The 27,435-nt window shown below is 40.5% G+C and overlaps 1 protein-coding gene across 2 annotated transcripts in view; it reads right to left on the minus strand.

Moving 5' to 3' along the window:
* Dpy19l1 (dpy-19 like C-mannosyltransferase 1) overlaps positions 1–27,435 on the minus strand; it is a 94,232-nt gene that overhangs the window by 51,299 nt on the left and 15,498 nt on the right. For both annotated transcript variants that reach the window (XM_027411696.1, XM_027411695.2), the window contains exons 2-6: positions 20,397–20,421; positions 19,709–19,796; positions 18,486–18,623; positions 15,397–15,517; positions 14,652–14,745 (exon numbers count right to left, since the gene is read on the minus strand). In XM_027411696.1, the coding sequence (XP_027267497.1) occupies positions 14,652–14,745; positions 15,397–15,517; positions 18,486–18,623; positions 19,709–19,796; positions 20,397–20,421 (466 nt within the window). The remainder of the gene's footprint in view (positions 1–14,651; positions 14,746–15,396; positions 15,518–18,485; positions 18,624–19,708; positions 19,797–20,396; positions 20,422–27,435) is intronic.

Genomic DNA, 27,435 nt, shown 5'->3' on the forward strand with positions numbered 1-27,435 from the left:
CACTCAGTTTAAAAAAAAAAAAAAGGAAAAAGAAAAGAAAGGGGAAAAAAAAACTCTGAAAGAAATGACTTAAGAAAATTAAATGACAGCTTTGAACCCATCCTCTCCTTCCAAACCAACCATCCCTGTAAGTGAACGGTTTCCACTGTGAGAGTATCATTCACATCTCTCTGACATTTGTTCTTCTTCTAATTTATTATGAAGATTATTCTTAATCAATACTTGTTACCAAAGACATCTTTTAAAATTAGTGTGAAATATTTCACAGTCCCAAAGTACTGCAATTTCTTCATCTATTTTTTAGTGGATGTACAGGTATTTTTCAGTCTCTTGCTATATACCATGTTTCTATTTGGGGAACGCACAAACCGGCATTTCTCTTACCCTAGGACAGGCTGAGGTGGGAACCACACTGCAAGTACTATGTCACTTCCTCCCCAGTCAACGCTCAGACTGTCAAAATCCACTCTTCAGACAGGTGAACATCTCCCACACTGTTACTTTGATTTTTCCCTCCCAAACTGTATGGAAGACTGTTGTATTGTTTCAGTGTGAGATGCACATTTCTCTTCCATGAACTGCCTGTAAATGTCCTTGTGTATTCATGCTTCTCCACTGAAGACTGTGGTCACCAAATGTTTTTTGGTTGTCATATGTACACAAATTACTCTGACATAATTTACAGAGTATTCAGCTAGAACTTCAAAATATTATGTATGTAAGTATGCCAGCAATTCTCTTTCTTCTCTATTGAGTGCCTGGTAAGGGGAGGTTTTTTCTACCTCAAAATTTTATAGATAGCCACCTAAAATTTTTCTAGTACCATGCATTTCCATTGAGATCTTTCATCTGGAGAGTTCTAATCTACTTTCTGAAATCACCTCTCATGCTAAAATACCAATCAAGTAAATCTCCCTGTCTCAGAGAAATTCTATCCAGCCTTTCTCACAGAATAATTTCCTGAAATGCTAGAATCTTTTTTAGTCTAGCTAACTGATTTATTTCTGTAATCATTTTCTGTCGCCCGGCACCATTTTTATCCTGTAAGATTCTGGTTATTTCAATACATCTCAGGAAAGCTCCCCACATCTAGCAACACAGAGAGACTCTTTTAGGTAACTTATTCTGCATATAATACAGTCCCCTTTTCAAACAAATAATTATTTGTCATCAAAATGGCACTGGATTTACATACAACTTGTGAAATGTATATGCATATATATGTAATAGTGCATAATATATTCATATATGTACATATATATCAGTCCATTATAGGTTGTACATAAATTCAGTGCCAGTAATTTAATAAATTCAATGCCATAACAGTCAGCAGGTAATTTCAGCAACTCAAGTGTATATAAATGCACATGTGTATGTCAATAATATATAAACATATATGTGTATTTGTGTATATGTGTGTTGCTTCTGCCTGCTCAATCACTAAATATGCCAGCCCTCATTTATTCAACTCTATTACTTCAAAGAAAATTTTATAAATCAACAATATTCCAGTCAGATGCTAAAGTTAATCCTTCTATAAATACAGAAAATATGGTGAGATCGAACCATGGTTGTTGTTTTCACACTTTCAGAATGTGACAGGTCACATAAGTGCTCAATTCTATAGAAAAAAAATACAGCATTCTGACTATACAAAGAATGTATTAGTTTTTACATCCCTAGGGCACCAAGCTCTGGAGATAGCTCATTCCCTGAATATAGTCAAAACATAAGACAAAGAAAACATTTTTAAGAGCTTAATATAAAATTCCTTTTTTAAGACTTCCCTTGAGCAAACGAGAACCCAAATTAAACCTTTTTCTAACTTTAGTTTTTCTTAATGAAAGAGTCGCATTAGATGGAACATGTAAGAGGTGAAAAGCCTGAGCAAATCTCAGGCTGGAGCTGCCTTAGCTGTCCATCCTCACCCAGCCACCACGAGCCTGCAAGGCTCTGTGACTGGACAATCTCCAAAGGACACAACCCTCTCACCAAGCTCCACAGCACAGGGTCCAGTCTGGCACCATCTGTCTTGTATGCCTAGCTATCCAGGGAAACAGGTTTCCTGACCCACTTTCACAACCTACAAAGCTGGGAGGTAGAGTATGGCTGGCTTGTCTATAAAGAAGAGTCTGAGCTGGAAACACTATCGAATGATGTGTCCTGCAAATAATCAAAATTCATGTCCTTAACAGGAAGCTACCCTCCTGATCCTAGAGGCTGCCACAGAAGTTTTACTTTGATAAACAAAAAAAGTTGTGGTAATCAGAATATTCACAATTGTTCAAATTTTTCTTCATTATAGTTGATATTTCAATATTCCTCAGTAATAAAAAAAATCTTTTCTACACTGTGATATCACCAACTGTCAGGAAGCATGACAATCACTATGGTGAAATCTTATAAAATATGCCAAGCTCCTGAACATTTGCCACATACACTCAGATTTCACTTATCTTTTTGTGTATGTGGTCTACGTGCATGTATGTGTCTATGTATATGTGCACAGTGTGTGTCCACATGTGTTCATGTGTGTGTGGCAATCAGGGGTCAGCACTGGGTGTTCTCTTCTGACTTTTCATCTCTTTTATGCAACAGAGTCTCTCGGTGACCCTGGAACTTGTCAAACCAGCTGGTCAGCAAGCTCTAGGTGTCCTCTGTCCCTGCCTCCCACCACTGAGGGTCAAAGATATATGCTTCTGCATTACACACCTGGCTTTTTACATGGCCATCATCTAGCTGAACTGGCATCAGCACTCTGCAAGCAAGCACTTTACTAACTGACATCTACCTAGCCTCTTTATTTACCCTGTAAGCCTTAATCATCCTAGACAGAAAATTAAGGAGAGGCATTAAAGTTTAAAATGTAAAATACCTATTAAAAATACTTCCTACTTTTGAAATTTAATAATTCTATAATCTTTCTTACTCCGTAATTGTAAAGATTGGAATCAATTATCAAATATTAATGGGTTTTGTTAGTCAGATGATGGGACATAAAATATAACATTTGAAGAGAAGAAAAGCACATTCAGAGTTTTTAAAACTATAGTAAATAACACTTGGAATGAGTTTTCTTATGTAAACATTTAATAAACAGAAAGAGAAAAATGTGGGAGCAGAATGGAGAATTTTCAGTCCTATGATTGGGGACCAAGGCTCTGACACCTTGTTGGCCTAGTGAAAAAAATCATCAGATAGGCCTGGCTCAGAATTGAGAACTTTCTCCCTACATAAGTTATAGGACTCAGTGGTGCAATAAAGAAAGAAGAAAGTCGAGCAGCGAGAGGGCTCAGTGTATAAAGTCTCTTGCCACTCAAGCCTGGTAATCTGAGTTCAAGCCCCTGAACTTACACAAAGGTGGAAGTAGAAAAATAAGCCAGTGGTTTTCTTCCACCATGTACAAGGGCACATGCCTATATATATATATATATATATATATATATATATATATATATATATGTCAAGCACACACATGTACACAATAATGATTTCAAAAGCAGGAATAAGCACAAGGGAAGAAGATGGCAACTAAATAGGGTTAAAAAGAAATGTTCTCTGCTTGGCCCTGTGCAGATCTCAGCTTACATAACAACTAGATAATGCCTTTAATTTAACTGTCTGCTGGCATTTAAACAAACCTCCATCTCACTGTGGTAAGACCATATACTTAGTTCCAGACTGAGCCCTGCCCATGGCAGAAACTCATAGATGGCACCTGAGGATAACCAAACACATAAATGGCGAAAACACAAAAGGCTGCTGGTACTCACTAGTTTTAAAACTTGCTGTGGAACACGTCACTGTTGTCCTCAGGCGCTTGCCCAGTTATAGAAGGTAACTCATTGTCACAGCAAGAGGTCAGTGGAGTCTCTGCAGCCATACAGGCCTTTCCACTGTGCGCTCCACAACCTCCAACCAGGGAACTCCCACCTGCTTGGCCTGGCAGCCTCTTCCCAGAGGCTTCCTCCTGATGCTGCTAGAACCTTCATGTCTTTGTGCATTTGCTTCCCGAACACTCCCCACAGCTCAGCAGTCTACACACTTCCCTCATAGCACGCCCATACACTAGGCCAGGCTGCCATCCTCTTCTGCCTCAAGGCCTCCTTCTCTCATGCCTGTGTCCTTCCTCTAAACATGATGAATCACCTCAGGTCACCACCATCCACACAGCACATCATGAAGAACTGCAACAGGCCACCACTGTCCTCACAACACTTCACTGCCATTGTATTTCTCTCAGTTTCAAATCCAAACGTGAGCACGTGTTCAACTGTCCTGCAAGATGTGGTCCCTGCTCCACCTCCAGACCCCTTCCCTCTTCTTCCCTACCTGAGATCTGTGGTCCAGCTCCCATGTTTTTGTCAGATTCTCAAGTGAAAGGACCACATGGACTGCAGTGTACAGAACAGTGTGATGAGGCACAAGGCTGACAGAGTAGCTGGGGAAGCAGTGAACCGAGGCTTTGGTGTTTGGCGTAACAGTGATGCACAGAGGAAGTGGAAGGACTTGGGATGCTGATGAAAGTACTAGAATTCCAGGTCCACCTGGATTACACAGCCAGGGGCCGAGGAAAGCCACAGGTACCTCCCAGGAGGCAGGCATGGTTCTCAGAATGAAAAGGTCATTTGCTAAGACAGTGAAGACTTACAAGGGATGTTAAGGCAGTGAAGACATACAAGGGAAAGGATTGGGGGGGGAAGATGTTAGTATTTTCTAACAACAACATTCGTGATTTTATGCATACCAAAGAGAAAGGCTTGTCTTTAAATATTCATATACAACTGTTAAACCAAATGGGCTTCATCAAAGATGTGACAGCAGGCCAAGTTACTAGAACATTCAGAAAAGTATGGAACTGGCCAAATTTCAGGTCGTCCAATACACAACCTATTTAAGACACATGTTACCAAATCCTGCCTGGACAAGCAATAAATGCCTGCTTTAAGGTAAGAATTAGAAATTATCACATAAAACTGTGGAAGCAAGATGAGTGTAAGTATATTCTTGAGAGGAATTTAACTTTTCCTTAAAATAGGTAGGAGCCAGTGGAGAAATAAGAAATGGATAATGAAAGAAATATTTTACTCTACCATATAGCCTCCAGAGAATAGAGTTTTGATCAGTACTAGGGATTGGATCGTGGGGAGATTGTAATGAATATTCATTTCAGAGGTCTATATATGGCCATAAACAAAATCAAATGGGGGAACAATATATAGATGAATCATCTGGGCCCTTGGGGCCTTCTGTAACACATCCAGAAATAAAATCACATTTTAAAAGTTTCTTTGCTACCAAGAGAGCTACTCTGACCTTCAGTGACCAAGGAAGATGACAGAAGGACAGAAAATGAATACACTGGGCTCTAGCTGGCAGGATTCATATTCCTAAGGAAAGGCATGTCCTGCTGACTAAGTCCATCTACAATAACAAAGACACAATGGAAAGTTGAGTAGGCACAAGAAAGACTGGCTATTCCCTAAGAGGAGGAAAGTCATAGGGACCCTGGTCAGCAGACATGAAATGAACAAAAATGCATGAAAAAAAGATGGTCAGTTCTCACTAGCTAGCTCAGTGCAAGACATGAAGGCAAAAGAGGAATAGGAGAGTTCCTGGGTGAGTGTGCATTCACTCAGCTCTCATGTGTCACTGTTTCCAGTGGTAGGTCACACTATGTAGGTATCACTTCCACAGGCCAAGTTAATAGAACATTCAGGAGGAAATAGTTAAAAATGCAAAAGTTCCTTCTTTCCCCTTTCTCTCCATATGCAGAGGCTGTGGGGCAGGGATAAGGGAAGATCTACAAACAAAAGGAGTCTGGGTCTCCTCTACATAGAGTGTGGTAGCCTCAAGAGGCTGCTAGTCTCGAAGTCCGACTCCCTTAAAAAAAAAACACCTTCTCAGGTTCTAAAGACTCTCTAATTATAAAATGTAACTGCTGCACCAAAGATCACCACACTCGTGGTCACTCTCAGTGTGAAAACAGAAACTACAATTCAAGGGAGAAACAACACATACACGCACAAATACACACACACACACACACACACACACACACACACACACACACAGGAAATTTCAAGGAATAAAAAGCATAACAGATAAAATGAGGAAGGAAAAACAATCCTAAAATTTTAATTTAAAAAATCCCAATATTCAAACAATTGGACTTTGAGAAAAATGGAAAAAACAATGGGTAAGAAAGTCAAGTCGCCATAGAAATACCACTAGACAGAGTATTCATCCAAATGGAAAAGAGTAGTTGTCCAAGATGCAGAGCCCAGAGTTCCCATATTAAGACCTTCTGGGCAATAAAAAAGATGGATGCAAAGGGAACATAAAGGGGGCAACAGAAAGAAAAGATGGCAGGCATCCCTGCTGTGAGGCAATTTCCTGCAAGATAAAACCTCCATCTTAGAAGGAAGCTTCATCCTGCAGGGAAGCTCATTAAGCCCAGAAAGTAAACAACTGAAAGACTTCAGGAAGTCCCTGAAACTGATCAGACTGATGAGGTGCCTGCCTCCCCAAACATATATAAATGTAAGGACTTCTGAGAAACAAGCTGAGCTCCTAAAAAAGGCCCATCAGATAAACTGCCCAGAAGAAGCACAGACCAGCTGAGCTACCTGGAAAGGTCACTCTCCAACATGATGAGTTGCCTCCAGGCTGTGCAGTGTGCTCCAAGCTTCTAGCTTTGTGAGCTGTCACCTGTGCCAGGGTGGGCTGTGGCAATGCAGCTGTCTTTGAGTCATTTCTGACCCTGTAAGTAACCCCACACCCACATTCCTGTAAGAAACCACAATAAAAATTCACCGATTTACCAAACTGGATTTTGTTAGTATCTTTATGTTAATCTGTCAGTTCCCTATCCAGGGTAAGTAGACAGATGATTGTTTACTCCTTCCCATGAGCAGTGTTTCACAATGATGCCAAGAAGACAGTAAAACAAGCCTTCAGTGTCTAAGGAAAACAGAATTCTGTAACATGGTAAACAGCAATAGAGTAAAAACAAACAAAAAAAGCAAAATAAGAATTGTTCAAATCTGCAGGCTTTATGTATTTTAAAATGATCTCTAGGTTTTGATGTTCTGAAGAACTACCTGAGAATGTGATTCTCCAAAACAAGAGAAAGCATAAAAAAGAGGCCACTACAGAATTCCAAGTGAAGACAAACACAGACGGAAGAATTCTCTTGATGGTGGTGACAGAAGGCTCAGGGAGCAGCCCTGTGGGCAGCCTAGACAGGTCCCTCTAGATGGAAGCAGAGAAGAGGGCCCCAGAAGAGAAACACAAAGGGTGACAGGGGAGAGGGGCTGAAATAAAAGGAAAAAATATGAATTTATAGTTCAGTTGTAAAATTGAAGGATTAATCAGAGTATGGAAAACCAGGGCATCCAAATTAATGAGCAATTATTTATACAATGAATTCCATTTTCAGATTTTGATGCCATTCCAGGGTACCACATTATACATTTATGCAAATGTTCCAAAATAAAAAATGCCAAATCTGAAATCTTTCTTGTCTAGTCAGTGAGTCAGTGTGCAGTGACTAAAGTGATGGCTATACACCATCGGTGTCAGGTTTTTACCAGATACACTTATTTGAATACCCTTGATATCTGTCATGCAAATGAATATGAGAAACAAAACAATAAAAATGCCCTAGATGGTATTTGCCACCATCACTTCCCAAAACAATAATGTTTGGTTAATTTTGGCTTAAAAACCATTAGGGGAGAAACTATCCCTAAAACAGATTGAGGCAAACACAAATTGCCATATCATCTAAAATTACAGAGTCATGGGCTGAGTGATAAAGAGAGAATCAACCCAGGGAAGGACCTGCAAAGCCACAGAAGCCCTGCATACCTATAGGTCTCAGAAAACATGCATTTCCCATGGTCACAGGAACCCCAACCGTAACTTTACTGTCTACTTCTGGGCAGTGTCTCAGTTGGTAAGACTGTGGGAAATGTGTTTTCTGACAGTCATGATTCATGGATTAAGAACTGCTGGTATGCAGCATGTCACCTTTTCTTCCAATTTTTGCTGTACCTAAAAAGTAAATATAGTGACTCCAAAAAGAAGAAATCAATGAAGAAACTACTCAAATAAATGATTATAAAAATCTCCTGCATGACAGTGTGGAAACAAAGCAAAGTGAGATGCTGATAAATGCCAATGTAGAAGTCTTACCATAAGAACACCAACCTGGGAAGACCTTAGGAAGAGAGACAGGAGGGAGAAAGAGAGGAGAAACAGAAAGAGGGGGAGACAGAGAGAGCAGAGAGAGCAGGAGAGAGGAAAGAGATGAGAGAGAGAAAAGACAGGGAGAGGTGAGAGGAGAGAGACAGAGAGAGAAAACAAAAAATCTGGATCTTTCTGACTGCCATTCATCTTTGAAGTACTTTAAGTGAAACTTTTTAAAAATAAAATACCACTCTCCTTGAAAATGAAATAGTTATTTTTCCATCATTATGTAGGATGTGTAAATAATACATTAAACTATAGATAATTTCATTTCTGTAGAAAGAATATGTAAAATGTGCTTATACAAAGAGACTGTGCGGAACACACACTCTGAAGCTCTGTCTGCATTCAAATCCCAACACTGCAACCAAAAAGCTCTTGGAGACCTTAGAAAAGTTACTCCTATCTAAACCTCAGCTTCATCTAAAACACCTGCTCACCTCTCTCACAAAGGCACCATAGGCCTAGTGAGTTTACCACCACAAAGAGCCTGTACACAGTGTATTAGATGGGTTTCCTCAATATGAAAATAGTCTTCAGCAATGATCAGACAATGTGGAGAGAATGGGAACCAATGCAGAACAGACACCACTGGAAAAAATACTTCTAGTAAGGCTTCCATGATAAAGAATAATCCATTTCCACCATGCCTTTCACATGTGGCAAGCATTAGCTATTCACTCTGTCATGGAGAGAGCTGTGAGCCAAAACAGATTTCTTTGAAAGATGAAACTTTGACTTGTGACAGCAATGGAAGGCTAACGCAAATGTCCTCTTGGTTATAGGGCTTTCAAATTCTCATCTTCAGTTTTCATGCTCAAATAGTTCTGTGTCCTGCCTTTCATTTCCTAAACCTTAGTCTCATCACTGCACTTCATCTTTTGTTGTACTAGTCAGAACATTTCTGATATACTAACTCCAAAACCAAAACAAATCTTTGCCAGAATAATGTAATTTGTACACATCTTTCAGTGACTTTTAACAGATTTTATATGTGTGTGTGTGTGTGTGTGTATTTTTTCAGACTGCCAGTAGCAAAACATCCATCAATGCATCCCTGCAGAGGAGATATTAATTCCAAAACAAACCGACCAATTGGCTCCCAGTGCACAATGACTACGTTAACTCCAAACCACAGGACTGCAAAGCCATGCAGCATCGCCAAGAACTATTTGCCTGCTTGATATCTGTTCTGCAATCCAATAACAAATACTTCTGGTATTTGCCAAACAAAGAAGTTCATACCTTGTACATGCATGAATTTTACCAGTCAAAGATGTTCATACCCTGGTCATTTATGAATTTCACAAATCAAAGAAGTTCATGCCGTGGGCACGCAAGAATTTTCCCCAAAAACAAAGTATGGAGGAAGACCCACCCTTAGATCTGGTCTCCTGGCACTCTCAATCTACAGCACAGAAATACCAAGATCCCTACTGAATAATTTAACAACTTAACCACAAACTAATAATACAGCCTGGAGAGTAACTAGAAGGAGGGTATTTATGAGAAATACCAAATTATTGAAAATTCCAGGGAAAGAATTACATTGTGAATAAGCCATGTTTGGAAAATATATCTCATTTGTCTCCTTACGTCAAATCTTGGGAGCCAGCCCCAATCACTGTTTGCTATTTCTCTTCTAATTCCACTTTTGATGAAAAGCAATGGTTATCTGACTTCTAATATTACATATCTGCATTGTCATGTTATTTTGAAAACAAACATACATCTGAAAAAGTGTCATACACTCAGTCTGCCCTGCAAACTTCTAGTCTGTTAAACAAAAATCTAAATTTTGCTTCTCTCTACTAAATATGATTCATACTGACAAAATCCTAAGACCATTTAATGTCATCCTCTTTATTTGTAACTCATTTTAAAAGCTCTGTACCTTTACCCCAGTCAAAAAATTAGAAAAGTAATTAAACTAACCTTGCAATAAGAAAACATTAGGAAAGTGTAAACATGCAAACTCTCAAAGTGCTTCATGGCAGTAACACTAACACTTAGGAAAGTGTAAACATGCAAACTCTCAAAGTGCTTCATGGCAGTAACACTAACTTCATGGCAGTAACACTTAGAAGTATAAGCAGCAGCCAGACACAGCTTGATCAGTTTAATTGATAAAGCACTTGGAGTAGGAGAACCAAGTTCTGTCCTCAGACCCCATACTAAAAAAAAAAAAAAAAAAAAAAAAAAGAGAGCATAGTGGCTTATACTTGCAATGCCAGTGCTTGGTAGGCAAAGATAGGCTGACCCCTAGATCAGCTAGCCTCACCTCACTAGCAAGTTCTAGGCCAGTGAGGCCCTGCCTCAAATTCCCATGGTCATCCTGTGTCCCACTAAGTGAAGAGCCACAAGCTTTGTGGGGACGGCAAGTGCTGGAAGACCTCAGTTGAGACTGTTGTGACACTGAAATCATTGCCATCTCATAAGTGACAGGTTTACTTTTCACTGACAGCTTGGTAGCCCCTAGATAACTTAGGGATGGGGACTGGACACAGAAGTGAAGGCAGAATTAGGTGTTTAGGAGTTTTTATTATCAACCTCCAAAGTCCAGGAATGGGAAAGTGGTTAAAGGTCAAGTTGATAGCAGTGACTCAATCTTCCTTACACAACAATGCTTCAATAAAATGACAAACAGACTAAGTTTAGAAAGCTTCCAAATGGCCAAGCAGAGGAAGAAGGTTCATGAAAAGTGGTACAATCAGAGAGCAAGGAGGCCCGGTGCTTTCCACATGCCTCACCTACATGCCTCCAGGCTATCATTTGTGGCCATCTTCATGGAAGCCCAGCAGCACAAGCACATGTTTCCCAAGTTTAACCAGAAACTCCAACAAACTGACAGTCATGCACCCACAGCCACCCAGCTGAAGCACAAGTGAACAGGGGACTTGTCAAAGAAGCCTTCGGTTGGTGGTGTTAAGTACACTTGTGAGCACGGAAACAGGGGTGGTTTTCCCATCTGTCTACAGAGATACCTTTGGGCAGGACTAACAAAAGGGATGCACAGAGACACTTTCTAGTCTATATTCTAAGGCACATGACTTCAAATTGCAGAAAGGAATTAAAACACACACACAAACACACACACACACACACACACACACACACACACACACACACACACACAGGGTTTGTTTGCTCCAAATTGCTTCTAACTAGGTGGTGGCTAAAGTCTGCCATCAGGACATGAGATGGAATGTAGTTTCTAGGATGTTTCTCTTCTGTCTTCTCAGATCTGTGCAACTTAAAGGTTAATTCCCAGCTTGGCTTATTGGCATCTGCAGTAATAGGCAGCACAAACTCTACTTTGTGGTTACACAAACCACAAAGACAGCTAGAAAATGAACATGTGCTGGTAACCGGGACTGTGGTGGAGCATCATGCTTGGCTGTACAGAAGAGGTGAAAGGCAGTAAGGCAGGCACAGCTGAGACAAGCTGCAGGCTATGACCCTGGGAGAAGAACAGGACCACTATTCCCACAGATTCAGATGCTCTGAATCTAAATTGCTCCCTCACTACCACCTTAAACCATCGGTATCTATAGGACTGCAACTACAGGCAGAGAAAGCACACACAGACACAAATACAAGCTTAAGTTGTACTGACACCATTGAAGATGGGCTGTCTAGCATTTACTTTAAAGTAAGTGTGTGTGTGTGTGTGTGTGTGTGTGTGTGTGTGTGTGTGTGTGTGTGTGTGTGTCTGTGTGTGTGTCTGTGTGTGTGTCTGTGCGCGCGCGCGCGCACATGCATGAATTCACTTGTTTGTGAGAGTGCTTATTTGTGTGCCTACATAGGAGGACAGGGGACAACCTCAGGGGTCACTCTTCAAGTGCTGTCTATAACTTGTTTGTTATTTAAGAAAGGGTCTCTCACCAGCCTGGAAACTGCTAAGTATGCTAGGTTGGCTGGCCAAGGAGTGTCAGGATCCATCTGTCTCATTCTTCCCAGTGTTAGGATGTGCTGGCCACCACGCCCAGCTTCTTCTCTGTTAACAAAGTATACTGGTTTGGATAGGAATATCCTTCCTAGGCTCAGGCATTTGAGAACTTGGTCCCCAGATGGTGGTGATGTTTGAGAAATCATAAAGCCTTGCTAGAGGAAGTAGAGGTAGGCTTTGAGAATATATACCCTCACCTCATGCCCCACTTCCAGTTTGCTGTCTCAGCTTCCTGCTCCTTCTGCCATACCTGGCCCTTGCTAGCATGCTGCCATGCCAGGATGGACTCTTTCTTCCAGAGCTTGCCTTCAGTCATGGTGTTTTGTACCAGCAACAGTAAAATAACTAATACATGTGGGTTCTGGTGAAAAACTCGGGTCTCAATGCTTGAAAAGCAAGCACTTTACCAAGTGAGCTATTTTCCCAGTCCCTAAAATATTCTTTTCCATGGAAAAACTGGAGTGCCAACCTACAACACTGATATCCAAGCCCCTTATTACAGGCAATGCTCTGTAGTATATGCTGTGCTGAGGGTTCACCGTGTGCCTCTGGGGAAGACGGCAGTTAGGAATCCTCTAACATCATAGCCTGGTTTGAATCGGGGCCCACCACTTGTTAAACTCCAAATTTACTCCAATCACTTTGAAGTAAGTTTGAAACTAGCCTTACACTAAGGCATTCATCACCCAGCCCAGCCATGGCTGTAACTTTAGTTGCCCCTAGGCCCTGGAGGACATGAACCCTCAGGTAAAACTGTCACCTTGCTGTCTGCACCTACATCTTATGTGCCCCATTTCTGCCTAACCAACCCTGGGATGCATCTTCCTGTTATTTCCACCTATCAAATCCTCTTATTCTTCAGGGTTGGACTAAAATGTCCTTTCAGTCAGAACAAACTTCTTCTACCTCGAGATTCTAGACTTCCTTCCCCTCTTCGTCCCTCTATTTTACATTGATACACATTATGCCACCATCCTCATTTCCCACCCTCCCTGTTCCCATTTTGTCAGAGCCCAGTCTTAAGAAAGAGGCTACCCAGCATGTATCTTAGGTGTTGACTGAACAAGTGAACATGCATTGCCTATATATGGAGAGAAGTGTTGATCATGTAAGGTTAGGGCTAAAGACTAAGGAAGTTGTTCAGAGTAAGTGCCACTTGCACCAGAGCCTTATATCCTTTTTGCTTATATTGTGCCTTTGGCCTATGGATACAAAATTTACAACAAGCATGGTAAGAAATCAGTGTGAATGTTTATTTACAAACAGTGAGAAAGTCCTCCAACAATAAAAGCAGTGTGCATTTATCTTACTCAAATCTAGTCCCCTAAATATGGTGCTTGTGTTTTAATCTATATGCAAATACATTTTAAACTAGTCTAGTTGCTTCTCCAGTTGATAAGCACTTATCAAGTAACCCCTATATACTCAAACACTGAGCTAAAAGCATAAAGTCTTCAAGCAGTTATAAGTGAAAATGCAAAGAAGATAATAAGACAGTCAGGGACCCCAAGTCTTTCCCATTAGCCCAAGTGGAAAATCTTATTTGTATGCACACAGTTCTGCACTACAGACAGTCAGCAAGCACTAAGAGGAACATCTAAGATACTTTCAAGGTCAGATAAACTCAGGTGGCCTAGGAGATGGCTGGGTCATAAAGTGCTTGCCTTGGAAACATGAGGACCTGAGTTCAATCCATCAGAACCCATGGAAAAAGATGGGTAAACCTAGCATGTAATCTTAGCTCTCTGGAGGAGGAGACAGCTGGATTCCCAGAGCTTGACAGTCAGCTGGCCTAGCCCACTTGAGTTCCAGGCCAGTAAGAGACCTAGTCCCAAAAGTTTGGCAGTGCCTGAGAAATGACATCCACCATTTTCTTCTGACCTCCACACACAGGCATGCGCACCCCTACATAAATGAGTACCCATATATATGAACGTGCACATACACACATACCCGTGAAATACAATAGTTCAGCCAAACAGAGACACATATTGCAACATATTACCAAACTAAGAAGAGAAACGCAAACACAAAACCTTCAAACACTATCATTATTTAAACTGCGGGAACACTCTTTGACTATGAAAACAGGCAGACAGTAATCAGTTGTGTAGAGAACACTTCTGTTTTAACACTACCAAAGCACAGGTCACTGTTATCACTTGATAGTAAGTGATGTTTTCTAATATTTTATGAAAATGATACATATTACATATGATCACATGACTATGAATATTAGCATTTACCACATATGCCCACCACAGTCTATTTAAGCCTCTAAAACTATCTGAAATGTGACTGCCATACCAACAGTGAAATCAGATAAATAAGAAATCCTATTATAACCACAGACATTTTAGAAACACTATCAAAATTGAGCAATAAATTATCAATAATTATTAACTAAAACTTATGATATACTTTATAACACATATTAAAATATTCTTACCTTAAATATGTGCCATAGATGAAGAATAATGCCATCATTAGTCCATTTAACATAAAAATTACAGCAACATAAAAGCAAGCAGGATCTCCCAATCCTTTAAAAATAAACAAAACATATGTTCTAGCCACAAATTATGTTATGAGTCTAGCAATTTACATTAAACTGTGCTTACTGTGAAACGGCTGCCAGATAAATGGTTTCCTTGGTTCCCATATGAAAACAGGACATGAATGCACAACAGTGATGAGAATAGTATTGCAGATATGCTGGTCTGAAAACAGGGTTGAAACCTGTTGATACACCTTCTAAGGAGGTACAGGGACTTGGGTTGGGCTGCAGTAGAGCATGGCAGAGGCAACACCACTGCTTCGGGGAAGAGGGCATCAGCAGCCACAGTGAGCCATCTGGAGTGAAGCTACCTTGGGAAGAGCTCAGCTACTTTGTGGCAAGTACCTTGCTATAAAAAACCTCAAAGTCCATGGAAAAGCAGTATGTAAACATCACAGGTGATACCTGAACCACCCCAGCCCAAGGGCCAAAATGTGACTAAAATAGCTTCCGATTCAGTCCACTTATTCCAGTCATGTGATTACCCTGTTACCATGGAAGCAAACCTGCCTGCCCAAATTTGTGACTTGAAGAATCCAACAGCATAATAACAATAAAATGGTTGTTATTTGTACCACTAAGATTAAAGTCTATTATGCTCCAACAGATAACTGGACAACATGACAAAGGTGCTCACCCTCGCAGCTTTCAATTGGACTGAGTCCTTCTCCTCGGGTAACTGTCCAGCATATCTTGGTTTGAATACCAATCAAATCCATTAGTTTGGTATAAATCCGGTACCAGCTGGCTAAGATCACCTTTTTAAAGAAAATAAAGATGTCATGAGAAATACTTTTCATTACTAGAATATGTTTTAGAGATTTTCATAATTGTTAAACTCTCTTTCCATGCTACAGCTGTTTGGCTCCCTCTCTACCTAGTTACAGGAGGCTCAGCCTCTCCCACACAGACTTCACTACACAGGCTGAGTGGTGATGCACAGGGAAGAAAAAAATAGGAAATTTGCAAGATTTACATTTTTAAAAATTATAAAATATAAAATATATACATATAAAATGTATAAAAGATATACATACATACACACACAGAGTCTGATTTTTCAAGATGTAAATTCACATCTCAAATTAATTCATAAAGATAAAACAATCCTACCCAAAATCTCAATACCTAAAATTATTCTGGAAAAGTAAAGAATAAAAGGGGAATATGCTAAGGAATTAAAAGGTCTATCACTGAAAATAACTAAGATAGCATATCACTGGCAGAGGCCTACCCAGATGGATCAATGCAATAGTGGATCAGTGGACATGAGCTCATTTGCCTTCCAGGCAGAGGCACTCCCAGCCCCAGAAGCTGCCCAAATGGTTGGAGGCTGACAGCTGTCAACTCTAAGGAAATGCTCTAGGCTGAAGAAATTAATGTACTCAAGGTCACACAAGGGAAAACTGCACCCCATAATAGGCTCATCAACAGAAGTGACACCTGGTCCAGGGGTCTTTGCCAAAGGAAGCCTAACTGCAAAGTGCAAAGTAATCCCCACCCAGAGAGCCCAGGAGGTTCACTGGAGCTTTTGATTAGATGTCATCACAGCTCAACCCCTTTTTATACCTCCTCCTGTTCCATCAACCCAAGGGCACTCCCTGATACACTTGCTGCAAGCCAATCTCCAGGTCAGAGTCCACTTTCAGGACCTCAAATAGACAACACTGAGCATCAAATCCAAACATAGGTGATAGACATCTATACACTAATTTTGCATATAAAAAACAACTTGACATCAATGGGGAGAGGACGGGCCTCTCATCAGTCTTGTTACACAGAAGACTAGTGTGAAAAATATTCTTATTCTACAAACCCATCAACACAGATTCCAAATAAGTTAAAAATATAAATATAAAAGTATAACTGTAAAGAATATTATTTTCGAGACAAGGTTTCTCTGCAGCTTTGGAGCCTATTCTGGATCTCACTCTGTATACCAGGCTGGCTTCGAACTCACAGAGATCCACCTGCCTTTGCCTCCCGAGTGCTGGGATTAAAGGCATATGCCACCACCACCCAGCTAAAAATAAATATTTTACATGCATTTTTTAAAAGTCATAAGTAAAAAATTCATTGTCATAAAATGTTGCATAAAAAAATATGTACCCATAGCTAAAAAGAAAAATATTTTATTATTATGTCAGAATAACATCTTATTATAAAAAAAAAAACCCGAGTCTTTAAGAAACCCAATAGAAACACAGACAAGGGGCACGAACAAGAATTCTTTTTTAAAATAGAAATGGATACTTACATAGCACTGAAATACATACATATATTATAAATGAATAAAATATATCAAGTAGTTATAATTTTCTTGTCTATCAAAATCAGCAAGGATACAAATCAGCATTGCCAAACTGCTGATGGCAGGGGTTCAATCTGTATAACCTATGTGGAAGGCCTTTGGGCAATATGTCCCCCAAATCATTACAATACATATTCTGCTGAACTGAAGGGCTATCTCCACAAGTTTGTAGTTAAAGAAAAACATGAATAAATGTTTTGCTGGTGGTCTCTGTCAATTTGACACAAACCCAGACTTATCTTGGAAGAAGGACTCTTACTTGAGAAAATGCCTCCAAGCAGCTGGACTATCAACAGGCCTGTGTGGCATTTTCCTGATTAATGACCGATATGGGAGAGCCCAGGCCAAGTGGGTGATGCCACTGCTTGGCAGGTTGAGGGGAGCAAGCCAGTAAGTAGCACTCTTCCACAGTCTCTTCTTCAGTTCCTGCCTTGAATTCCTACTGCGGCTTTTTCTCAATGGATTATGGCCATTAGATAAGCCACATAACATAAACCCTTTCTTCCCCAAGTTCCCTTTGGTTGCCCTGAATTATCACAGCAGGTGTGTGTAATTAAGATTTAGATTCATGGACATTTGCTGCAGCTTTGCTTAGAATATTCAGAAGTTTGAAAAGTTAAAATGTCCATAAAAAATGGGCCAAAGGAGACCTAAAATAGTAGATCATGCATACAGCCATTAAAAATGACACAATGGAAGGGATGTGGTAGAGAGGGTGGCTATAAATATCCCCCAAAGACAAATGCACACATAAAAAAAATTGCACACACCTTGTAATCCCATTTTTATAAAGTCTACTTCCTTACCACAGAAAATATTCAAGAGCAGTACTTTGTGAGAAAACACTGAACTGTGGAGGATATTCATACTGATAACTCAATAATCAATCAAGTCATTGATCCAGAAGTGAAGTCCTCTCAGTAGAAAAAAAGACTGCAGACCTACTAAGGACAACTGCTGAACAGAGATCTAGACAGACATAGGCCAGCCATGAAGGGTGCTGTTCTGTACCACATATTAAGAAGGTAAAAAAAAATGAAATTAAATTAAAAAATAAAAAAAGAATTGGCTTTGCAAGACATCTGATTTCAAGTCACAAAGGAAGTGGCTTCTTAGCCAGGGCTCAGAAAATGCTTAAGAAATATGTCAAATGAAGGCAAAGGAGAGGGATATTATGACCCATGCCAAAAGCTCACCAAATATAGACTGTTCCCACACTCTAATAATGCAATCACAGTTATAGCTCCCAAAGATTCAAAATTCCCCCCAGTAAACTCCTTCCCCATGGTGCATAATTTCTATTAAAAAGTGAAATAAAATTTAGTATGGTGAGTCACTACTTAAGAGGATCATATTTAATTTTTAAAAACCATTTTTTTAATGAAAACACATAACTGAGAAAAGTAACAACTTACCTCAGGGTAAAGATTGAACCTTTTTAATGTGTTAATAACAAGAGGGTATTCAGTTAGCTTGTCATTCATTATCATCCACACTCCATTCAAAAATGACGGTGCTTCCACAATGGTCTTGAAGTAAGAATAATACAGCCCCTAAAAGAAAGATACGCTCCAGTGATAGTAAAAAGTACATAGTTATTCATAGTCTTAGATTACAAATATTTAAAATACACTGGCTTTGAAAAACTGAGCACTCAAGCAGGTAATAGCTACAATTAATTTCACAGGCTTCTGGTCACTTATAAATTCTTAGGTTGTAAAAAAGTACATTTAAGAAGAATTTCAGCTTAATTAAAATAATTATGTGGAAAAATAGTTTCAGAATTTAAATATGTATGCATGTGATTCAGTATATGCCATGCATAAAAAGTCTACTGAATACACAAAATGGCAACAATCTTACTTCCTCCAGATTTACATTCAAAAATCCAAATGTGTTTTTTAAAAAGACTGCACATAATACATATTCCTACTAAACAATAATTTTACAGATGATTTCCCCCCATAGCAACTGAACAGATGAGCTGACACTGAGGACAGAGGGAGGGGTGGTTGTATTTTGAGGGAAATAGGGAAGTTATGTCTGGCATGCTACTTTGAAAAGTTTTATAAGAAGAGTGAATGAACATGAGACAATAAATAAGAAGCAGGGCTAAAGATGTAGCTCGCTTGGTTGAGGGTCTGCCCAGAGAGAGAGAGAGACTGAGACTGTGTGTGTGTGTGTGTGTGTGTGTGTGTGCGCGCACGCACGCGCGCGTGCACATGTATTCTGGTTCCTCAATAGATAATGGCAGAAAAAAAAAGAAAGAGGGATTTATAGGTTATAAGACTCGGCAATAAGGCAGGTAAACACAAGTGCAGACAGTTTAGGACATCAGCTGCTGTTAAGTGCCAATGACCTCATTCAAACACCAATCTATATTTGATGATGCTAAGAAACTGCTAACAACAAAAGTCCTTTAAGGAACTCTGAATTTACTAGTACAAGAGCTAAGGGAAATTTCCTTTAAACGAAATGGATGAGGAGGTATGGATGACTGTGTATTGTCTGTCCTCGAAGCTACACATGAGTAGGGAGAGCTGTCCACTCCTTTTACTTGGGGATATCTTGTTGAAACTTTTAATGCTAAAAAGCTTCTAAATACTACAATGAAATACTATGCACACACAAAACTAACCATTTCGGTGCGGAAAGCCATCTCCCTTTCCAGTGTTGAGAGATGAGAAAAATGTCGATCATTTTCAAAGAGGTGAGTTATGTGGCTCCTGAAAACATTAAAACAACAAAGCCAACAGTGTGAAGCTGTGTGACTACTCCAAAAGCAAAGAGGAAAGTCCTACAGACTAGACAGTTTGCAATAAAACTGAAAAACGATTGTATTTCTATTTGTTTTCTAGCAGGTTTTAACAATTCTACTAAAATTTCTCTCCATAAGAAAGCACATTCCAATTAGATTTTAACATTAAAATAAACCATAACAATATTTTTAGTGATGTACTTTAAAAATATATATCACACTGAATGTGCCATCGGGTACCATTCAGAAACTGCCTAGTTCACAAAATTCATACATCGCTCCATCCAGGAGATTAAAAACATCAATCTAATACTGAACATGCACACAATATTAATGTTAAGCAAATTAGAGTATCAAATAGAGCCTCTTTAATAATGGATATTTTACATAAAATTTTTATTATTGTGATCCTGATTTATCAATTAAATTATCTTTCAGAGTATTGTGGTATAGATGGATACATTCATCCTTGTGATACAAAATTATTCTTTTAAATACATGGGATATAGCTTTGCTAAGTTATAAACATCTACATAATACATATCATTGAAGAAGAAAAAAATCTTACCAATGCAACAGGGCTGCAAAGGAAGCTGAAAGAAGAAAGAAAGTTACATTACTATTTTAATATAAATACTTTTTCCTCATAGATAAGCACTTCAAATGAGACCCAGCACAATCAGGGCAGGACCGCTGTGGACCATACAAAGCTCCCAAGATAAACTTGCAAAGCCTGAGCTATGCAAAGGCTGTACCAGGCTTTCAGTCAGGAGAGATCACCAACCCTTCACAAGAAGCACTACAGTTAAGCCTACACAATGCCAATGACTAGCTCAGGCTGCAGCTACAGTTTTCATTCATTCACTCACTCATTCACTCAGTAAAATATGTGACGTCCTACTATTGCCAGATAGTGTACAGGAACTATTAGATAGAAACCATTACAAAAAGACTCCACGGGGAATAGAATCAGTAGGTAATCCTAACTTAGAACAAAGAACCGCCTGACTGGTGGGGCTAGGGTTACAAGTGAAATACACAAAGTATAACAACATTTTATGAACTGCCTTAGTACCTTTCCACAGTAAGGCCCACTCTTGTTTCATGTGTGTGTGTGCAGGGGTGGGGGGTGAAGGTGGGGGGTGTCTAACAAATAGATAATTCATTTCTTTCCACCCAAACAAGTAGACGCTTTTTGTGTTCTCAGTAACTGAGTTTCTCTTATTAAAATAAAAAAACTACAATAACTGCAAATATTAAAAAACAAAAGAAGGTCAAGGAAAGGCAATCGCAAAGGATCCCGCTGCCTACCATGACGGTTTTGAAAGCCCTCCCAGGTTGGTGGGAAGCATCCATTCTGCCCACACTAAAGCTCAGACACTGGCATTAACTCCTGATGATTAACAAATCTGTACCAGATTCTGTGCTACACTGTATCTCCCTCTTGGGAATTGCAGGTGAAACATTACAAACAGAACCAAGTCTCTCTTTGCTGCTAGACTCCAGCTATATGAGATAGAGCCTTACTCCCTTGCAGATGGGAGTTCAGAGCCAAGTTCCTGAACTGACTCCAGGACTTGTTAGCCTGAGTACACAGCTGGGGCAAAAGGAGTTAGAAATGACTGTGCATATAACTAAATGTGATGGGAGGGTATGAACTAAACTCAAAAATCCTGTCCTTGTAGAAAATTCGCTAAATTGAGCCTTGTGTTAAACACACACCTATCTTTATGCAATCCTTTCTCCATTTATCCCTGAAAGTTAGACAGCCCAGTGGAGGCAGCTAAGGGCCAAGCCTCAGGATTTTCTGCCACATCAGTGAGCAAGGCACCCAGGATCCTGCTGCCCTGAGTTTGTCTCAGCTTGCTGGGCCAGCCATAGGTGTAGGAAGCAAGCAACTGGACATTTTATTCTACTGGAGCTCTTGGCAACCAAGTATCTCCTGCCCAGGTGACATTTCACCTGCCTGATGCTGACTCCACATTCCAACCACAGCCCAGAGGACAGCTGGGAAGGAGTTTGGCAGCATGCACCAGGTATGAGTTACTTCTTTTTAAGCTGAGGCTCACTGGTGCTCCATAAACCCTCCCTCAAATACCACAGTTTGTTGCACTGCCTTTCGTTATATTGCTGATGGAAGGACCTAAAGACATACAGAGTCACACACAGGACATGGATTGATCAAGCTAGTCCTAACCTGGAAGCTTCACTACTGGCTAGCTTTCACAGTGCTGGAAGGTGCTATGCATGCTCCAGAATCAAGTCTCACCCAGCTGGGAACCCTGTAAGCAAGCCACAGTAATTACTGCCCTGGCAAGACATGCCACTAATGAAAGAGTGGCACAAACGTTATGGGAGTAATCAATCACTTTCTGATTGGATTGAAAGCCTGATCCACAAGACAAATAACTGGGCCAAGAACCTGTGGTTAGCCAGGTCATAGGCCCTAGAAGGAAACATACTACTATTATTCTGCTAAATGAACAGAGTAATAAAATGCCTCTTAAGTTATCTTTAAAGCCATAGATGATTACATCTCCCAACCCTCATCAGGGAAGCTCCTTTTTACAACAGATAATGATTAATGCCTGGACCCACAACTGGTCAACATGCAGAGAATTAGAGAATTAGGCAGCTCTAAATGGGATGTCTGCAACCCCCACCCCTTCCTCCAAATTTCAGGGATCACTGCCGAAGAGACATGGTACAGCCAGAGGCAGCAGGTGTCTGCAGCAGTGTAGTATGTGGCAGGCATGTCAGGGCTGTTGCCCACAGGATTCAAAGGCTGTAACTGCATGCACAAGAGAGTAACAAGATCCAGCCAGCCAAAAGCCCAGTATGGCTGGGGGAGGAGTTCATGAAGTCCTACTCCTAACTGTGGAGCTACTGGCAAAGGTCACCTGCTGTGGGAGAGAGATTATTTTCTTCAGGGCTATGGCTAATAGGAAGCTGCCCATCCTCCATAGTCTATGCTGCATCAACGTACACCCACACTGGCAGCGCTAAATGGAGAAAGTGGGTTTTAAACAGAGCACCTGAAGTTGGGAGGAAAAGTTGGAGGGGAGACAGAGAAGAAAGGAAAGGGGGGGTGGACTTGATCAAAACATACTATATGCATGTATGAAATTCTCAAACAAAAAGTCAAAAACATTATCTATGTATCAAGTGAAATACCTAAATCAAAAATATGTAAGAAACAATGAGCATGTATAATTAAAAAAAAAAAGAGTCCAGGAGAAGGCCTTTCTTTAGGTCCTAATGGTCCTCCAGAGACAAGGCAGGTGTCAAGCAGCTAGGGAAGGGAATCAAAGGCTCTTCCCCAGGTCAGGTCCACAGTGGTCAGGAGCCGAAAGGAAGCAGCCAAGTCTTCCTTCTTAAGTGCTCAGCCCCGTTGGGGGGCTCCTATATCCCATTCTACACAAAGATTGCCTGTCTTAAAAGCCAAAAGTACCAATCTACATAATTTTGATCTCCACAACAACCCTGTCTTTATCCTCACTCTACAGATTAAAAGCTGGGCCCTCAAGGTCTCTCCCCAGAGGCACCTGGATCTCCTTCCACACAGAAGAGTTCCCTCCTTCCCATTTGTAAGCATCTGATGAGCATTTTTTGTATCAATAAGCACATGAAGAAATGTACTTTAAATCCAAAATATGTAACTTCAACAGCCTATTCCTGCCCTGAAGTTAATTTTTATGAAAGCATGCTCACACATTCTGGCCTCATTAATCCTCAAATGACAAAGTGGAATTACAAGGTTAAAGGCACTTCTCTATATCCATCTAGACAAGGTTTCTGAATCAACCTTGACAAGTTATTTATTCACCATTTCTAGTACCAGCTACTTCTTACTGTTTAGGATCCACGCTCCAGCCTTCACTTCTCTGTAGAGGCTGAAGTCATCTGTAAATGGCCTCCCTAATCTACACCAACAAGTGTCCTGGAGAATGAAGCCAGTTTCTGAATGTACAGGTCTAAACACCTCACCCACTCCTTGAAAATCCATGACTTCCATACATGCCCCCCATGATGGGGCCTATTCTTGTAGTAGGCCTTCTTTTGGGCCACCAACCAGCTCCCAAATCATGTCACATAGACTTGTTATTAGTCATCAATGCTTTGTCTTAGCTTAGACTCATTTCTTGCTAGCTCTTATAACTTAATTTAACCTGTTTCTCTTCATCTGTGTTTTGCCTGGAGGCTTTTCATCTTTCTTTCATTCTGTATGTCCTACTCTGTTCCTGGTTGGCTGGCCCCAAGCATCTCCCTCTTTATTCCTCATTCTCTCCTACTCCTACTTATTCTCTCCGCCCCCAGCCCCACCTATCCCTCTACTGCCTAACTATTGGCTATTCAGATTTCTATTAGACCAATCAGGTGCCTTATTTTATTAGACCAATCAGGCAGGCATTATTTGTAATAGCCAGAACCTAGAAGCAACCTAGCTACCGTTCAACTGAAGAATGGATAAAGAAAATGTGGTACATTTACACAATGGAGTACTTCTCAGTGGAAAAAAAAAAAAAACAATGGAATCTTGAAATTCATAAGCAAATGGATGGAACCATAAGTAACCATCCTGAGTGAGGTAACCCAGTCACAAAAGACAAACATGGTATGTACTCACTCATATATGGATATTAGACATAGAGCAAAGGATTACCAGCCTACAATCCACACCGTCAGAGAACTAGGAAGCAAGGAGGACACTAAGAGAGACATACATGGTCCCCTGGAGAAGGAAAAAAGAGAAAAGAAGTCCTGAGCTAATTGGGAGCATGGATGGAGGAGTGGGGGAGTTAGCAGAAAGAGAAGGGGAAAAGAGGAGGGGAGAGGAGGACATGAGGGAGCAGAAAGATTGAGTCAGGGGAAAAATAAAGGAGAACAAGAAAAGAGATACCATAATAGAGGGAGCCACTGTAGGTTTAAAGAGAAATCTGGCACTAGGGAAATGTCCAGAGATCTACAAGGATGACCCCAACAAAGAATATAAGCCGTAGTGGAGAGGCTACCTTAAAATCCCTTCTCCTATAATAAGATTGATGACTACCTTATATGCCATCCTGGAGCATTTATCCCGTAGCTGATGGAAGCAAAAACAAGAGATTCACAGCTATGCACTGAGCCAAACTCCTGGAATCCAGTTGTAGACAGGGAGTAGTAGTGAGCAATGGGGTCAAGACCAGGTTGGAGAAACCCACAGAAACAGCTGACCTGAACAAAGGGGAGCTCATGGTTCCCAGACTGATAGCTGGGAAGCCAGCATAGGACCAAGCCAGGACCCCTGAACGTGGATGTCAGCTAGGAGGACTGGGCAGTCGAGGGGGCCTCTGGTAGTGGATCAGTATTCATCTCCAGTGTATGACTGAACTTTGGGAGCCCATTCCACATACAGAGATACTCTCTCAGCCTAGACACATGGAGGAGGGCCTAGGCCCTGCTCCAAATGATATTACAGACTTTGAAGATCCCCTATGGAAGGCCTCACCCTCCCTGGGGAGCAGAAAGGGAACGGGATAGGAAGTTAGGTGGGGGGCAGGGGAGGAGGGTAGGGAGAGGGAACTGGGATTGACATGCAAAACAAGACTGTTTCTAATTTAAATTTTTTAAAAAGAGAGAGAGGGAGGGAGGAAAAAAAAAAAAAAAACAAGTGACTGGGACAGACTGCTCAAGGCTGACTGTCACAGAACGACTAGGGCAAAGGCCAGGTGCTCTTTATGAGGTTTACTGTGAATACTGGGGAGGGCGGTGGTCCCACAGTACTCTGCATGTCCTGGAGGCCAGCAGTGATTTATTACCTGGCAGCTAGGTGGACATGATCTATCTCAGGCCATAACCATGCCTCCCAGCCAAGAGAGGTAGACACAGACAGCCACAGACATTCCCTGGCAGCATTCCACATTACTAGGTGGCCTTGGAGCACAGCCATGGGAGCAGCACACCACCACATCACAGCATTCTTGGGTCCAGCCCTTAGAAGGCTTGATTCAACAGGTGCAGTCCATACATCATTAACAAGCAAACCCTCAAGTGATTCATTCAGTCTACCCTTTGAGAAGTGGCACAGTTATGGTAGTAAACCCAGTGACAAGAATGGGGTGACAATTCATTAAGGAAAGATGGGGAGACCTGGAGAGTGGTGACAAAAAGGGACTGGGAACATGAAGACACAAATTCAAAGGGTAACTCTGGGTGAGAAACTGTTAAAAATTGGGCCACAAACAAGATTTAAGGAAGAAGAAGAGTTAAAATTCAAACTCCCTTCTCCTAAGAAAGCCCTTCCCAAGAAGAAACACTTTGGGGTTTTCAAAAACATCACTAATTTAGCCTCTGAGTCCCATTTGCAAAGAATATAGAATGGGGTGAGGGATGTTTGGTTATCTCAATTCCCAGGCTTAATGTGTGACCCACAGCTGTTACCACGAGCACGGGACCTCATCCTCTCTGAAGTGACTGCAACAGTGATTTTCTGCCTATTTTCTATTTTCATTTTTATCGTTGTGTTCCACAACTTCAAAGCATTGATAGGTTTGGTCCCTTCCATTTGTTCCCTCTTTGGAACTGGGGGGGAATGTTCTATTCTTAATAGCAAAAGAAAGCACAAGCTCAATTTACTAATAGAGACATTAAGTCTCAAAATGGGGAGCAAAAGCTGCTTTTAAAACTCACTGATTTAAAGAAAACACGTCTAGTAAGATACAGGCTGATGACTGACTGTGGTTAATTCTAGTCTTCTAATACATTTAGCATTGAGCAAAAATTGACAAAAGCTAAGAAAAAACTTAAGACTCTCTTAATTATAATGATAGTATCTAATGTCTGCTCATCAGTACTAGGCAAAAGTGATCCAGGAGTCCATCTAAAGAACTAGTAGCTTGTATTTCCCCAAGGGGTCCAAGGTCTCTTGAAGCAAGGATACAGCAAACCCTGCAAGAGACCTCAGGCTTCCCTGACTCCAAGTTCAGACATGAAAAGGTTGAACACATTAGCCAAGAGTCAAGTGACAAAGGAATGCCTTAGAAATCAGGACAGTATCAAATGATGTGTTCTACAGTGAATGTATGGAAACAACAGAGCACAGAAAGTAAATGTTGCCACCCCATAGACAGCAGGACTGGGATTCTAAACAGAAAAACACAAAGTCAGCTTGCATATACTGCAAATATGAATTTATGTACAAATACTAGAATAGGCAACACGTGATTATACAAGACATATTTTAAAGGCAGTGAATTCTATCTTCCTTTAAAAGTCTTAGCCTTACACAATGTGAACACAAATATTTCTAAATCAAACATTACCCACACTGGTAATTTCCATAAAGCAACTTCCTTCTCCTTGGCAAAACACAATGCTTTTTTATTGTTTTAAGAACAAATAAAGTATACAATCAAATAATGTGCTTCTAAGCACACAGAGGGAAATTACAAAACCTGATAAATCCAGTAGAGAAAGTGTAGAACCCAGGTCTCTTCAACACAGGAAGAGATACAAAGACAAGCACAGGTGTGTGGGCATGCATGTGTTGGTCCACATAAAGTTACTTGTATGTATATGATGTTAGGGTTATGTGTTCATATACACAAGGCACAAGATATAAGACATGG

The sequence above is a fragment of the Cricetulus griseus genome, chromosome 4 (assembly GCF_003668045.3).
Source record: "Cricetulus griseus strain 17A/GY chromosome 4, alternate assembly CriGri-PICRH-1.0, whole genome shotgun sequence".
NCBI classification, from domain to species: Eukaryota; Metazoa; Chordata; class Mammalia; order Rodentia; family Cricetidae; genus Cricetulus; species Cricetulus griseus.